The 13,666-nt window shown below is 41.7% G+C and overlaps 1 protein-coding gene across 2 annotated transcripts in view; it reads right to left on the reverse strand.

Moving 5' to 3' along the window:
• Positions 1-13,666, reverse strand: part of JAZF1 (JAZF zinc finger 1) — a 325,309-nt gene that overhangs the window by 37,662 nt on the left and 273,981 nt on the right. For both annotated transcript variants that reach the window (XM_028119376.2, XM_028119375.2), the window contains exon 3: positions 10,889-11,085. In XM_028119376.2, the coding sequence (XP_027975177.1) occupies positions 10,889-11,085 (197 nt within the window). The remainder of the gene's footprint in view (positions 1-10,888; positions 11,086-13,666) is intronic.

A 13,666-nucleotide genomic window follows, 5' to 3' on the forward strand; every position in this document is an offset into this window, starting at 1 on the left:
TCTTGTTATTTCGTATTTCTTGTTATTATGGCAATTCCGAAAAAGGTATCTATTTTAAAACTAAAAAGCCCCCCCCCCCCCAAGACCCAGGCTGTAAAGAGACATCTTAGCTGGTTAACAATGGCAGGCACTCTCTAGCTACTTTATCTACTTTATTCAAAATTATTTGACGAGAGGAAGAACAGTTTCTCTGAGTGACTTGTTCTTAGGCCTAGCTTGGCTGCCTTTTTTGCCTTTAGGAAAAAAAAAAAAGCAGTAATTGGGTGCCTACGTGGAAAACATAGCACATCATGGCATAGTTAAATCTCAGATTCCTACACAGTTGTCCCCCAACCAACTTCAGTTTCTCGGGGATGATTTTTGATGTGTGTTTCCATGCCAAAGAGACCATGAACTGGCTACGTTTAAACAAACAAACAAACTTAGTGAGTCCAGTGGAGTGTGAAACCCATCTTCGTTCTGGTAAGATCAAGCCAACTCATTTCTGGTCTCATGGATATATATTAACACCAGCAACCAGTTTTCCAAGGAGGAACAATGTAAGCTTGGTGGCAAGCTGCTAGAAACCTCTGTGTCCCTGGCACCAGAGAGGGTCCAGCAGCCTTTCTCCCTTCCTGTCAAATACTGCTTTCTTTTTAGTGCATCTCCAGGAAGTCCACACAAAGCCCTGGGACAGGAGCTGAGAGAATCTGTACCTTGACTGTCTTTTTAGCAGGAACAAATTAGCTTAATGCTTTCCCATTTTTCTGCAGATTCTTTAATGCTGTGCAGCTGGATGTGCCTGGGGATCATTTTATTCTGAAAACTAGACCCACATGGAAAAGACATTAAAATAAGTTTGTTGCTGTGATACCCATGAAGATGAAAGGGCTTCTCTGACTTTAAGATGCTATATTTTAGATGGGAGGGAAAAGAAAAGCCTTCTTTGGAAACACAGACATTTGGCCGGGCTACAGATTCATCAAGTGTTAAATCCCCATCACTTTTGCAGTAGAGGTGTCTGGGGGAACCGCTCATCTGTTTGTTTATTCACGTTTCCAGTTTTCCAGGCTTACAATCCATTGCTCTCTTTAGCACTCCTATTTCGGCTCTGGAACTTGCTTTCAAAGGAAAGTTACTGAGAAGTGTGCCCTGATGGGTGCCGGCATATGAGTGAGCTCAGGATCTTGGCTTCAAGAGACTGCATTCTTTTTTGGGGGGGGTAGGGGGGCTGGGGGAGCACAGCGCAGTCTTCAGGAGTGCCCTTTAAATTAACTTTATCTTGTGATCGCTCCTGATATTTTTTTGGCCAGTGCAGAGACCCCTGCTGGGCCAAAAGAAAAAGCAATTCGGACTGAGAGCCAAAGCCTTGCCACGAACTGTTTCCAGCAGGAGGAGAAATAGGACTGTCAAGACTTTTAAGATTTCTTGTGGGAATTCTTAACAGTGGACATATTTTTTTTAGTTTGATTAAACACAGTTAATAGGAGAGATGAAATTTTGGTTTATAACTAAGCGTACATGATTAAGCAAGGTATTGCTAAAATGGTAGGCTTCAAAGATATTTTCCTTAGAAGGTAAATTATAGATACCTCTGTCACTGCAAATACTACATCCGAAGATAAGCTGCTTTTGCGTGATTGCCCGTGATAGAAACTGGGTTTATTTAGAGTTTCAGAAGATAGAACTGAGCTGCTTTAATTTTCTTCCCTGAAAATTTCTCAACATAATGAAGCACTTTTATCTCATGGGGAGCAACGTTTTGGCTGTTGGAAGATCCTGATGCTAGAATTTTCTATCAGGAATCCTTTTAGTCATTAACCAATTCTAACTGTGACCTAAAACAAAGCGCTTGGCACCTAGCTCTGCTTGCTCTTCTTCTTTCCTCTTTTCTTCCCGCTTTTTCTTCATCTAGTATGTATTACAATTGTTTTGACCATCCTATTGATTCCTCAGGGCTCCTAAGAAAGCTGAGAATAAGGGATTCCACTTACTGTCAGTCTTCAATGGAGAGGAAATTCCAGAGATTTTATTACTCAAAGGACTGCATGTATTTACTTCCTTGTTCTTAAATGGATTGTTTACAGCACAGGAAACGCTATTTGCTCGCTCAAGCAGTGGGTGGAAGCTGTGGGCTCCTGTTCCTCATTTCTGCCGGGGCCACCAATTCTTTTTTAACTGAGGCAAGTACATCCACAGTGCAGTGCACAGATCTCAAGCGTATAACTGAGAAGTCAAACAAACAGATCCCTTTGTGTAACCAACATCTCAATCAAGATATGGACCATATCACATCAGAAAGTTTTCTTGTGTACACACCCCTCTCTCCACACTCCCTGAGTCAACCACTGTTCTGACATCTGTCACCACAAATTGGTTTGCCCGTACTTGAATTTCTTATGTACTTTTTTGCGTCTCCCTACTCTCACTCAGTGGAAGGTTTTTCTTTGAGATTCACCTGTGTTTTTTCGTGTAACGTTACTTTGTTCCTATTTATTCCTAAATCTGTATTCCACTGTATGGACAGATCACGATTTGTTTATCCATTTACTGACAAGTGAATTAACCATCTGGGGCTCTTGTGAATAAAGCTTCTCTGTGCATCCTTGTACTTGTCTTTTGTGGACATGGTTTCACTACCCTAAATTCCTGGAGTGGAATTGCCAGGCCAACTTCACTTTGGCTTTGGAGCCCTGAGGAAGCTATGTGGTCTCCGCGTGTCTCGCCCCCCCTCAGCTGGGTGGAGGAACAGTGACATCTGATGCTCTCACCCCTCCTCAGGGCAGCTCTGAGGATGTTCTCTGCCCTTCACAGGAAGGAGGGCAGGGAGTTTCCAAGATGCTGTCGCCAAAATTCACCTGGTCCTAAAGACCTTGAGATGACCTTTATGTGGCCCTATGACCTAGAGATCTCTTATTAGTGCAATGTGTAGTTCCACCACATCATAAAGGGCCCTGAAAATGAAAAAGAAGCTCAAGGTGGGTGCCCCCTGCCTCTGACTGCGGTGGTGGCTGGGCCTGTGTGGCCATTTCCTTCAACAAGTGGGGGGACAGAGCTCGTAAGGAGTGTATTTGTTAGAAACATTCAACATTCCATTTTCATAGTGCTTTGAATTTCCACAATTAAAAGGGCTATTATTATTACGTTTACTAAAATAACAAAACAAGATCTAAAAATCTGTGAACCGGCTAACTCTTTACTTCTACCATCCCTGGTCGTAGTTATCTTAAATGCCCCATATTAATAACATATAGCATCTTTTTTGTTTTCAGATAGGAACCCCCGCCCCCCCTTCCTTCAGAAAATGTGTCTCTGCCCAGAGCAGGTCATTAGCAAATACCACCTGTAATGCACATTCCTGGAACCAGCCTTTTCTGAGGTTAGAGCAGACCAAAAATAAACATGCACGAGTGGTCCTGGCCAGGGCTGGTGAAATACTGTCTGCCCGAAAGGGCAGGATTCAGTTAAGAGCAAAAAGTGCTTTCTTTGTTTTGAACGTGCGATTCAGCTACTTCAAGCAGCCCTAACTAGCCGGCCTACATTGGCCGTTCCCACCATTGCCAGCAGACAGTTCCTGAACATATGGGGCTTCTATACCCCTGCAGAGTCTTATGCAGAGTCGGGCCCTTCCAAAGTCAATGTCCTTTCTGAGCTGGTGGCTTCAGCAGAGACCGTGTTAACTCAAGGGGATCTTTCTATCCCTCTATCTTGTTCATCTTCACAGTGAGACAGTATTGCCTCCCACACGCAGATAAAAAAACTGAGACTTGGAAAAATTTAAGGCCAACACTCTCTCCAGCAGCAGAACCGAGATTTGAAGTCAGATCCCTCTGATGCTTAAGGCTCTCACGCCTTTACTGCTACACTCCCAGAGTTTTGAAAGGTGACTCAGAAAACCCCAGATTCACTAACACCTTTTGTTAACATATCCAGGTCTGATCACTAAAATTCCCTAAGCTGACATTCGCTAATGATCATGGAATAGAAAACTGTCTGCCCCAGGTCACTTTCCCACTGATCTCACCTCATTCCAACTCCTTTGGAACGTACGTTTGCCTTACAGTGTCTAAGACATATTTATGGGTGTGAATATACAGCGTGTAACGGTGCTAAAACAGCACAGAGGGAATGACGCCGTCTGTATCGCTCTTGTCTTACTAATCACCCATGCTGATAATTTAGGCCATCTGTGTTTATGTCATGTTCATTACGTGTCTGTCCTACATGTGTATGACTGGCTTCTACTAAAAGACCTAAGTTCTAATCCACAAGAGCTATGCCTTATGCTTTTCTGTACCCACAACACCTGGCACAGCACCTATACCAAAATAGATACTTAGTAAATTGTGTCGAATGAAAAGATGCCCAGTCCTGGTGCTGTGGAAAACAGTGGCTATGCCATTTGGGAACCACTTGAACTTGGGCAAGGTATCATTTAAGTAAGACTCAGTTTCTCCTGTCTTTAAAGTGGGGTTGATAATGGTGAATGCAAATGCTTTTGTGCACTATAAAGGTCTAATCTATTATTATTACAGATCACCATTGATTTGATTGTTTTCTTCCAGTCAAGAAAGAGTTTTGTTTAGGGAGGTTTTTTGTAAATTGTGTAGTTACGGAAAAGTAATTGAAATACTACTTCGTTGTTGCCATCCTTACTCTACCAACACTTTGAGAGGCGAGAGGAGAGGAAAAACAAGTAGCCACATAAGATGGTGGGGAAGGAAGCAGAACTAGGCTCAAGATTGGAGCATGACCCTCAGGAAGCAGGACAGAGGTTTTTACGAGTCAATCAAAAAAGATGAAAGAACAATGATTAGACCAAATTAGAATATAAACAAACGAGCAAAAAAACCATGGGCCAGGAAAGGGTGTGTTAGTGACTTGAACATAATGCAGGCCAGATAATACAGCAACATCTTGTCATTCTCCAGCAACAAGATGACACCTTTATATGAAAAGGGAAATGTAAATCGATGCCGTTTTCTTAATAGGAAGATTTTGGGGAATGTTTCTTCGGCATGGTCTCGATACTCAACTCTTTAGGGCAGAACCTGTGAGAAAGACCAAACCATGGCTTCAGGGATTCATAAGTAGGTCACAAAATTCAGTCACGCTGAAATATTTTGCTTTTCTTTTCTCATTTTCCACCATGAAACAGAACAGGATTTCTCTCTTTGAGGTTTTCCCTTCTCTTTCCTCCCCCTCCGTGGGTGGGTGGGTGGGGGGGGTGTCAGTTTAGACCTCACCTCAGTTATCTTTCTCTGAGATTTTCTGCTTCTATTAAGCCTACTTAAGATTATTTTGTCTTCTAAAACTAAAGGCATGGCAGGGGTGGGGAGAGTCTACCTCAACTCCATTTATTAAATAGTTTCTAAATGTCAAGTAAAATTTTATCAGTTGTAGAAGTCTATATTGCAGTGTAATTTCCATCCTGAGAGAAAAATTAATACTTTTTAAAAAGACCTGCTGTGGATCAGGAACTCCTGGAAATTTTAAAATCTTTTAACCTGAACAGCTTATTGCAAAAGCCATAAAGGAGTGTTAAGGGTCTACTCTAAGGCCAAATAGCAGGAGACACAGAAATACGAAGTGAAGTAACACAACATAAAAACTCAAATTATGCATTAATAGATATTATCTGTGACTTCACACTCATTATAGGGACCCTAAACAAGAAAACAAAACATTGGTTTAATTTCCTTGGGTGCCTTTCTCTGGTTTAATGTTTGAATTCCTACCCCCCCGCCCCTGAGTGGGCCAAAACATATATACAAATATTTTCCAGGAGAGACTATGCAATGCTATTATAACCAGAAATCCAGCCAACTCTTTCCATGGCTTCTCCATTAAGACATAAATGAGCATCCGTTCAGTCCCATTGGACCCACCTCTGAAGTCCTAGCAAGTAGACTACACTAACCTTTCTCCAGGCAAGGTGGAAATATGTTAACCCAAGCCAGAAAAGACACAGCTATGACAACTAGACGGATCACGTTTTAAAAGAGCACTTTCCCAACTTGGGCTATAGGTTAGAATGATCTAGTTTGAGAGAGCTTTTAAAAACTCCCAGTACCCAAGCCCGACCCACATAATGAATCAGTTTCAGGGATGGAGCCCAAGCTTAAAAATCCTCCAGGTTTGGGTGGGTGGGGGTGGGGTGCCTGGGTGGTTCTGTCAGTAACACGTGACTCTTGATCTCAGGGTCGTGAGTTTGAGCCCCATGCATGGCATAGAGTTTACGTAAAATTTAAAAAAAAATTACAAAAATCTTCCAGGTGATTTTGATGGAGAGTCACTGTTTTAAGAGATTCATGGCAAATATGGGGGTGGGGGTCAGGGTGGGGGGAGAAATTACTTTCTTAACTAATTTACAGGCACTGATAACCAATACAATCTGCAAAAGCTATATCCTATAGGATGACCTCCTCCCTCCTCCAGAAAAGATAATTAAATTAATTTGAAGAAAATAAATTCATTAAACTCTTTTTTGGAGGGTAGGGAGCCATCAATAATCCTGTTTATATCTTCCCGTTATATGCACTAAACAGTTGTAGTTATAGAAGTAAAACAGACTCATCTTAGTAAATGGGGAAAAAAAGAGAAAGGAGAAAATAACATCCATTTTCCTATCATATTAAGATAACCACAGTTAACTTTTTTAGAGTAAAAAAATAAAATTGGGATCATGCTGCACATGTGGTTTTGTAACCCAATAATGTGAAAACCTTTCCGTGTATAGTCACCTAAACATTGCTGTGAATGACTGCAAAGCAATCCATTGTTTGAAACGGCCGTTATTTATTGGTGACTGAGGTTTGCTTTAGGTTTATTCGCAGACACAATTAGGACCATGATCCCTTGAATAACAAAGTAAGATTAATCTGATAACTACTGAAAGGGTAAACCGTTGGTATAACGGTAGAGAGTGGGGGGGCGGGGTGGGGGTCGGGTGCTGATAGGTAGCAGTTGCCAATTTGATTGGTGTAAATGGTCCCACTATGGCCGATTTAAAGATGATCCTTCTAACAATGGGTTTGCAAACCTGAATATTTAACAACTGGCTCTCTGGAATCAGTTCCAGCTCATCCTTAAAGAAAACCCTGGCTAAACTAAAGTGGTTAGTTCTCTACTATTTGAATGGTAGAATGGGAGTTCTGTGAATGAAAGTGAACCACAGTTCCCGTTATCTTAACATGCTGTTGTATTTTGGGATTGAACTGTCAAACTGGTAACTGGAGCAGCTAGATGGCTAAAGTGTCTAATAAGAGTTTTCTAAAAGGTCTTAGTGTGGAAAGTGCAAGTACACTGGAAAGACCACATTTTTTGAATAGACAGACATGGGGCTTTGTGAAGTTAACCTTATTAAACCCTCTATTTCTTTAATCTGCATATGGGAATCATAATGTCTCAGTCGAGCTGGTGTTGGGATTAAAAACATCATAATCAAATATACAGTAAGCATATAATAAACACTCTACAAATGTTAGCTGTCTTTCCCCCTTAGTAATTATTACTTCTAAGGAGATGGGTATGAATTCTTTTGACACTTTATTTGCAGGGAATTTAATGAAGTTGATCTTTAAATTACATATCTTTATGATTTAAACCAGGGGTTGGCAAACTATGGCCTGTGAGCCAAAACTGGCTTTTTTTTTTTTTTTAAAGATTTTATTTATTTATTTGATATATAGAGAGAAACAGCATGAAAGGTAACACAAGCAGGGGGAGTGGGAGAGGGAGGAGCAGGCTTCCCACTGAGCAGGCCCCTGGATCATGACCTGAGCCGAAGGCAGGCGCTTAACGACTGAGCCACCCAGGCGCCCCCAAACTGGCCTGTTTTTATAAATAAAGTTTTATAAAAACTTCTAGTTTTGAAGGAACACACCATGCCCGTTCATTTATAGAGTTCGACGGCTGCTGTCAAGCTACAAGGCAGGATTGAGTTGCTGGAACGGAGACCACAGGGCCTAGAAAGCATGAAATATTTACTATTTGGTCCTTTACAGAAAAGGTTTGCTAACTCATGATTTAAGCCATTCTAACTTTCCTTAAGTGAATACTTTCTTTTATATTTACATATACCCAGAGATAAATATATATTCAAAAAAACAAAACAACTTAGGATAGAAAATGAAAAAGATGAGGCAAGAAGAGTCTCCGAGGATTTAGAAATTGCAAAATAAATATTAGGTCGAAGAATACCTGAGAAATACTTGAAATTCCAGGATAAAGCTGAGCTCTAATTCAGTCAAGACAGTATATTTTAAAGACTATTTTATAAATGAGATTTTCTACAAGAGGGACTATTACTTCTGGACCTGGAATACACCTTAAATGTGGAACTTGGAAGAGTGAATTTAGGAGGCAGAAACTTGGAATATTATTTATAACTTGGCAATGAAAGTGAACGAAGAAACCACATTAGTCAGGCAAAATAAGCTGATCTAACTACAGGTAAAATAACATTTCAAACACTGAAAAATGTACACAATCAAGACTGTATAGGATAGAGGTTTAAGCAACCATTTCCCCTAATTTTTGATGTTTACATGGAATATTCTTCAAGTAGCAAATAAGTTACCAATGATCTTGACAAGACTGAAATGATACATCTTTACCACAACATAAATTAATTCTCTCAGTGGGAAATTGTTAAAATAGGCAAGGTGTCAGAAAGATTTCTTTATGTCTGAGGGAAAGGAAATGATTCCATTTCTTCCAAACATTCTTACATGAAAAATAATAAACTCTCACTTTTAAACTGTCTATTTTCATGGGGTTCTATGGCACCCATTACTAATTGGGGCAGTCATGGTTATCTGGTGTTGGCCACGAGTCACTCCACATTAAGTCAGGTATAAAACACTCTCTGGTATAAAACTGCCCCCATAATTCATATTATATATGAATAAATATTCATAGAAATACCCAGAAAAGGGGAATCACAGAGTTATACTATGGTCTCATAGCATTCCTTAGATTTACATAGCAAATATTACACTAAGATCCTGGAAAGTATATCTTCACAGAATAAAATATAAGGGAAATATGGTGACCTGTGTAAAGGAATGGACAAATGCCTGACACAAATGAGCCAATTCATCCTCTACAGGAGAATGACGCTGGTTCTGTTCCTGAAGCAACTAGTTGAAAACTCCAGACCACAGAGATGAACATTTATTGAATGCTGGGGGTATACACATGCTCTCACACTTAACTCACACAAGAACCTATATAGTGGGTATTATTAGTGATGTGTAAAGGGAGAAGTACAGATAGGAACTCTAATCCATCTGTCTCGCACGCCTGTCCTATCTTCAAAATGCCTAATTGTGATAAAACACATGGTGTCTTATCAGCCATGAGTCCCCCAAACTGCCCTTAGAAAGGAGGTCCCATAATCAGAGTCAACTAAGTTTGGGAAACTTACTAAATCCTTCCCCTGGAGAATAACAAGGCCTGCATTAAAGCCCTGCATGAAAGAAATCCGTATCTTATTAGGAAATGCCTTTCCCTCCAACTGCTATTTTGTGAAGTAAATATTCTGAAACACAATTTGAGAAATACTACTGTAGTCACCTCCCTTGATAGGAGACGGCTGAAAGAGAAAGCTGCAAACTGAGAAAAATCAACTTTTTAGCCACAGTCAAGGGGGTGATGCTACAGAGATGATGGTGTGATTCTAGGTGGCCTCTCTTTGCTCTCAGGATCAACCCACAGTGCCCTGGTCCCTGCCGAATGCCCTGGCCTCGCCTCACATGGGTCAGCTGGCCTCTTTAAGTACCTGGGACCTGCCAGGCTCCTCCTCACAGAGCTTCTGCAAAATGTTCCCTGGTGGGATGTTCCTCCTTTCCCCCTTTACCTACTTGAGTCCTACTTACCTTTCAGGGAAAGCCTTTCCTGAAAGTCTGTTGGGATGCTCTCTTATCACTGAGTTCTATATAGCACTTGTCATGGTTAAGGTTATATTTATTTACTGCCTGTCTAAACTCCGACTGTGGGGCAGGAAATGGAGAGAATGGATGGGAAAAAGAAGAGGAGGGTTCTTTCCAGCCTCCTTTGACTGTCCTTACTCATTCCTGCCCACGGAGGAGCAACAACTTAGTGGCTCTCTGAACTGGGGAGAGGGGTTGTGCATGCTCCTCTCAGGGTGCAGGGTGCACTCGGGTCTGCTCAGCCTCCATGTAAAAGGGTGGTTTGGGAAATAAATTGAATTCAGGGAAGACATACTAAGAGAAGCCCGAAGGTTATGGATCCAAGTTCCGTTCTGCAGTTTGGCTTTAGTCACTAATGAAGTTGATTTTGATCTTTCCTCTGGCTGCTGTTTAATTTTTCAGTTGCTTCTACATCTGGGAGGGGAAGACAAGAGTGTGCTCGTTGGCCCCCTACAATACCAATGTCTCCCACTAGGTCTAACCTCCTTTGGGATGGGGATGAGGTCTCCTTTGGCTCACTATGGTAGCTCAGTGCCTGCCACACAGGAGGCACTCAGAATTTTTTTTTTAACATTCATTATGGAAAATGTTTAAAATAAGCAAAATAGGGAGAATGGTCTAACGAACCCCCGTGTACTCATCACCCAGCACCAACAATAATCAACACATGGCTATCTTCTTTCATCTACTCTTCCACCTGACTGAAGCAAATCCACTTCAGGCATTACAGATGGCAAAGGCTCAGAAAAATACCTATAAAACCATTATCACGTACAGACTATACACAATAATATTTCTTCAGTGATAGAGGACTAAATCAACAAACTCACAGAGACCAGTAAAGGGTCTGAATCATCGTTGCTCCCCGGCCCCCTTCTGCCCCCACCATATCATACATTGCACTCATGCGCACGCTGTTCCCCAACAACTATCCCCCTGCACCCCTGTCCAGATGGTAGGGCTGAGCCACTCACCGGTGGGCGTGCTGCTGCGGAATGAAGAGGAGGGGGTGATGGGTGGGGTCACGGGAGGAGTAAGGCTTCCACTGCTGTGGCGTGGCGGAGTGGACACATTCCCTCGAGACACTGAGCTGGACAAGGTCAGCGAGAGCTTCGGCTGAATCTTCTTCTTTAGGGACTCCTGCTCTCGGCGGGCAGCATCTGTCATGAATCTGAAGCAACAATGGAAGGTGAGTAACCAGGCCCATCTCTGGAGCATGAGGAATGATGACAGCTCCCCCAAGTTTGACAGATGCCCCACCCTGGGAAAAGGGGCTTATTCACAATCTCAAAGACTTACAACAGATTCCCTTTTCCTATGGGATGAAATTATCTTCCAGCTGTCTTCAGGTTCCTCACAGGTAGGCCCCATTTCTCCCTAAGGCAAACCCTCCTCGCGGGAAACTTGTACACACAGACTAGGTCTACACCCGCTGCAGTGCCTGGGGTTAGAAGGCTTCCTCTCTCTCAGAAGGTCCTCTCTTTTCTTTCAACTCAAAGAAAGCCCACCCATTCTCAAAGTTCCCCAGCACTTCCAGGTGGAAAGGGCCTCCTCCATCGGTGGGTGGGCAGGATTTATTGTTCGTACTGCTTCACTGCCACTCGACGTATGTGGCCTCCTGAAAACGGATTCTTTTTTGTCCTACTCCAGATCCTCATGTTGTTATTTGGAATTTTAAAAATTTTCTTGGCAGACTGAAGGTCTTGTCTCCCTAACCGTTAGCTGAAACGAAAGGACACAGTCCCCATAATTGTGGCTAGCACACTGCCAAGTCCATCTCAATAAACATTTATAGAACGAGTAAATCTGCCCAAGCAGATTCAAGAGGAGAGCAGTACGAGGAGGAAGATGACGGCTAAAGATCCATTTATGTTGTGATTTTATTACCCATAAAGGGAAAGGCGACTTTTCCTGATCATTTCACTTTGGAAACTTCAAAGTTATCCCTTCCACACTTCTCTTACGTTAGTAACATTCAAACCGTTCTTTTCTCACTGTATAACATTTCATAAATTCATGTAATACAAGATTCAAAACAATCTACAGCATGATATCTCTCATCTAAAGAACAAACTTTTTTTGGACATATACCATTTTTTTTTTTTAAAGTAGGCTCCCTGCCCAACATGGGGCTTGAACTCACAACCCTGAGATCAAGAGTTGCATGTTCTACCAACGGAGCCAGCCAGGCGCCAGAAACTTTTTTTTTGTATTATTGGAAGGCAGGCTTTGTCAGCTGCATTTCTGAAAACTGCAGCAGAAAGCCTAGTGAACAGAGTGCATGAAAGCATTTAGGGAATGAAACAGGCACCCATGCTCACTGCCTTGGCTAAGAAAACAGAACTCTGGCCTTGCTCAAGTCCTCCCTGTACCCAACCTCCCATCATTACATTCTATTTTAATACAATTCATCATTAATTAACTCCATTTGACTTAAAGTGGTATTAATGACCCAACACATTTCACATTCTGTCTAAAAAATTTCTTAGTATTTGTCTTCATTATGCTAAGAAGTTTTAGAAGTCAACAGATAGTTCCAATGCCTCGTAAAAAACTTAGCCAATCAAATACCCAATGAAACAATATTACAGTATTGTTACAATATCTTAAAATGTCTACTCTTATACTTGGAACATGGATGGCACATTTCTTGAATGGTTTCTGCAATACAATCTAGATATATAATAAACCAGATTTTTATGAAGAACTGAATGATAATAAAGCTACATGCTTTGCCTCGAGCTCTTAGGTTTTGTGCTACAAGATGGCGAAGGTTTATTTATTTTTTATTTTTTTTAAAGATTTTATTTATTCATTTGACAGAGACACAGCGAGAGAGGGAACACAAGCAGGGGGAGAGGGAGAAGCAGGCCTCCTGCCGAGCATGGAACCCTGGGGCTCAATCCCAGGACCCTGGGATCAAGACCCAAGCCGAAGGCAGCCGCTCAACCAACTGAGCCACCCAGGCGCCCCAATGGTGAAGGTTTAAAAATAAAGGAACGCCACAAAACAGAACTGTTTGCACCTGGTAGCCAGGTACTCATTTACCTTCAGATGCAAAGTTGGCTCTATTGTTCTTAAAACTGTTTTCCACCCCCCCCATAAACTTCTACTCAAAATATGGACTCACAGAGAAAAGCAAAGAACTAGTGCTTTCTTCTATTATTCTAAGTAGAATTACTAACTAGCACAGTGCCAAACTTCTCCAATTGGGGTACATGGTAGGTGGGGAGTGGGCAAAACCATAGGATAGACATAGTGCTTCTTCCAAAAAGACCAATGGTTCTCAATGTAGGTAATTCAAGTCAGTTTTTTGTTTTGTTTTGTTTTTAAAGTAAGCTCTATGCCCAACGTGGGGTTTGACTCACAACCCTGAGATCAGGAGTTGCATGCTCTATTGATTAAGCCAGCCAGGCGTTCCTCAAGTCAGTTTTTTTAAAATGGTAAAAGAAAGCAGATACTCTATGGAGTAGAACATAAAATGTGCATCTTGCACCTTAGTGAAGAGTATGGGACTTGGAGCCAGGCAGACCGGGACTCCAGCCCTGCTTGTGTTACTATGTGACCTGAGGCAAGTTTGATAAACCTCTCTAAACCTCACCTTTGCTCCCCGTAAAATGGGACTAATGACTGTAGGCAAAGGGTCAACATACTTCTTTTACCCCTTGTGCTGGAGAATTTGATCTTTGGTTAAGCTCAGGTAATCTGCTAAGATGGTATGTCAGCTATGCTAACAGTCAACACTCCTTAAG

This window comes from Eumetopias jubatus, unplaced genomic scaffold, assembly GCF_037043125.1.
Source record: "Eumetopias jubatus isolate StellerSeaLion01/CBP00866 unplaced genomic scaffold, mEumJub1_p1.0 scaffold_14, whole genome shotgun sequence".
Classification (NCBI taxonomy): Eukaryota; Metazoa; Chordata; class Mammalia; order Carnivora; family Otariidae; genus Eumetopias; species Eumetopias jubatus.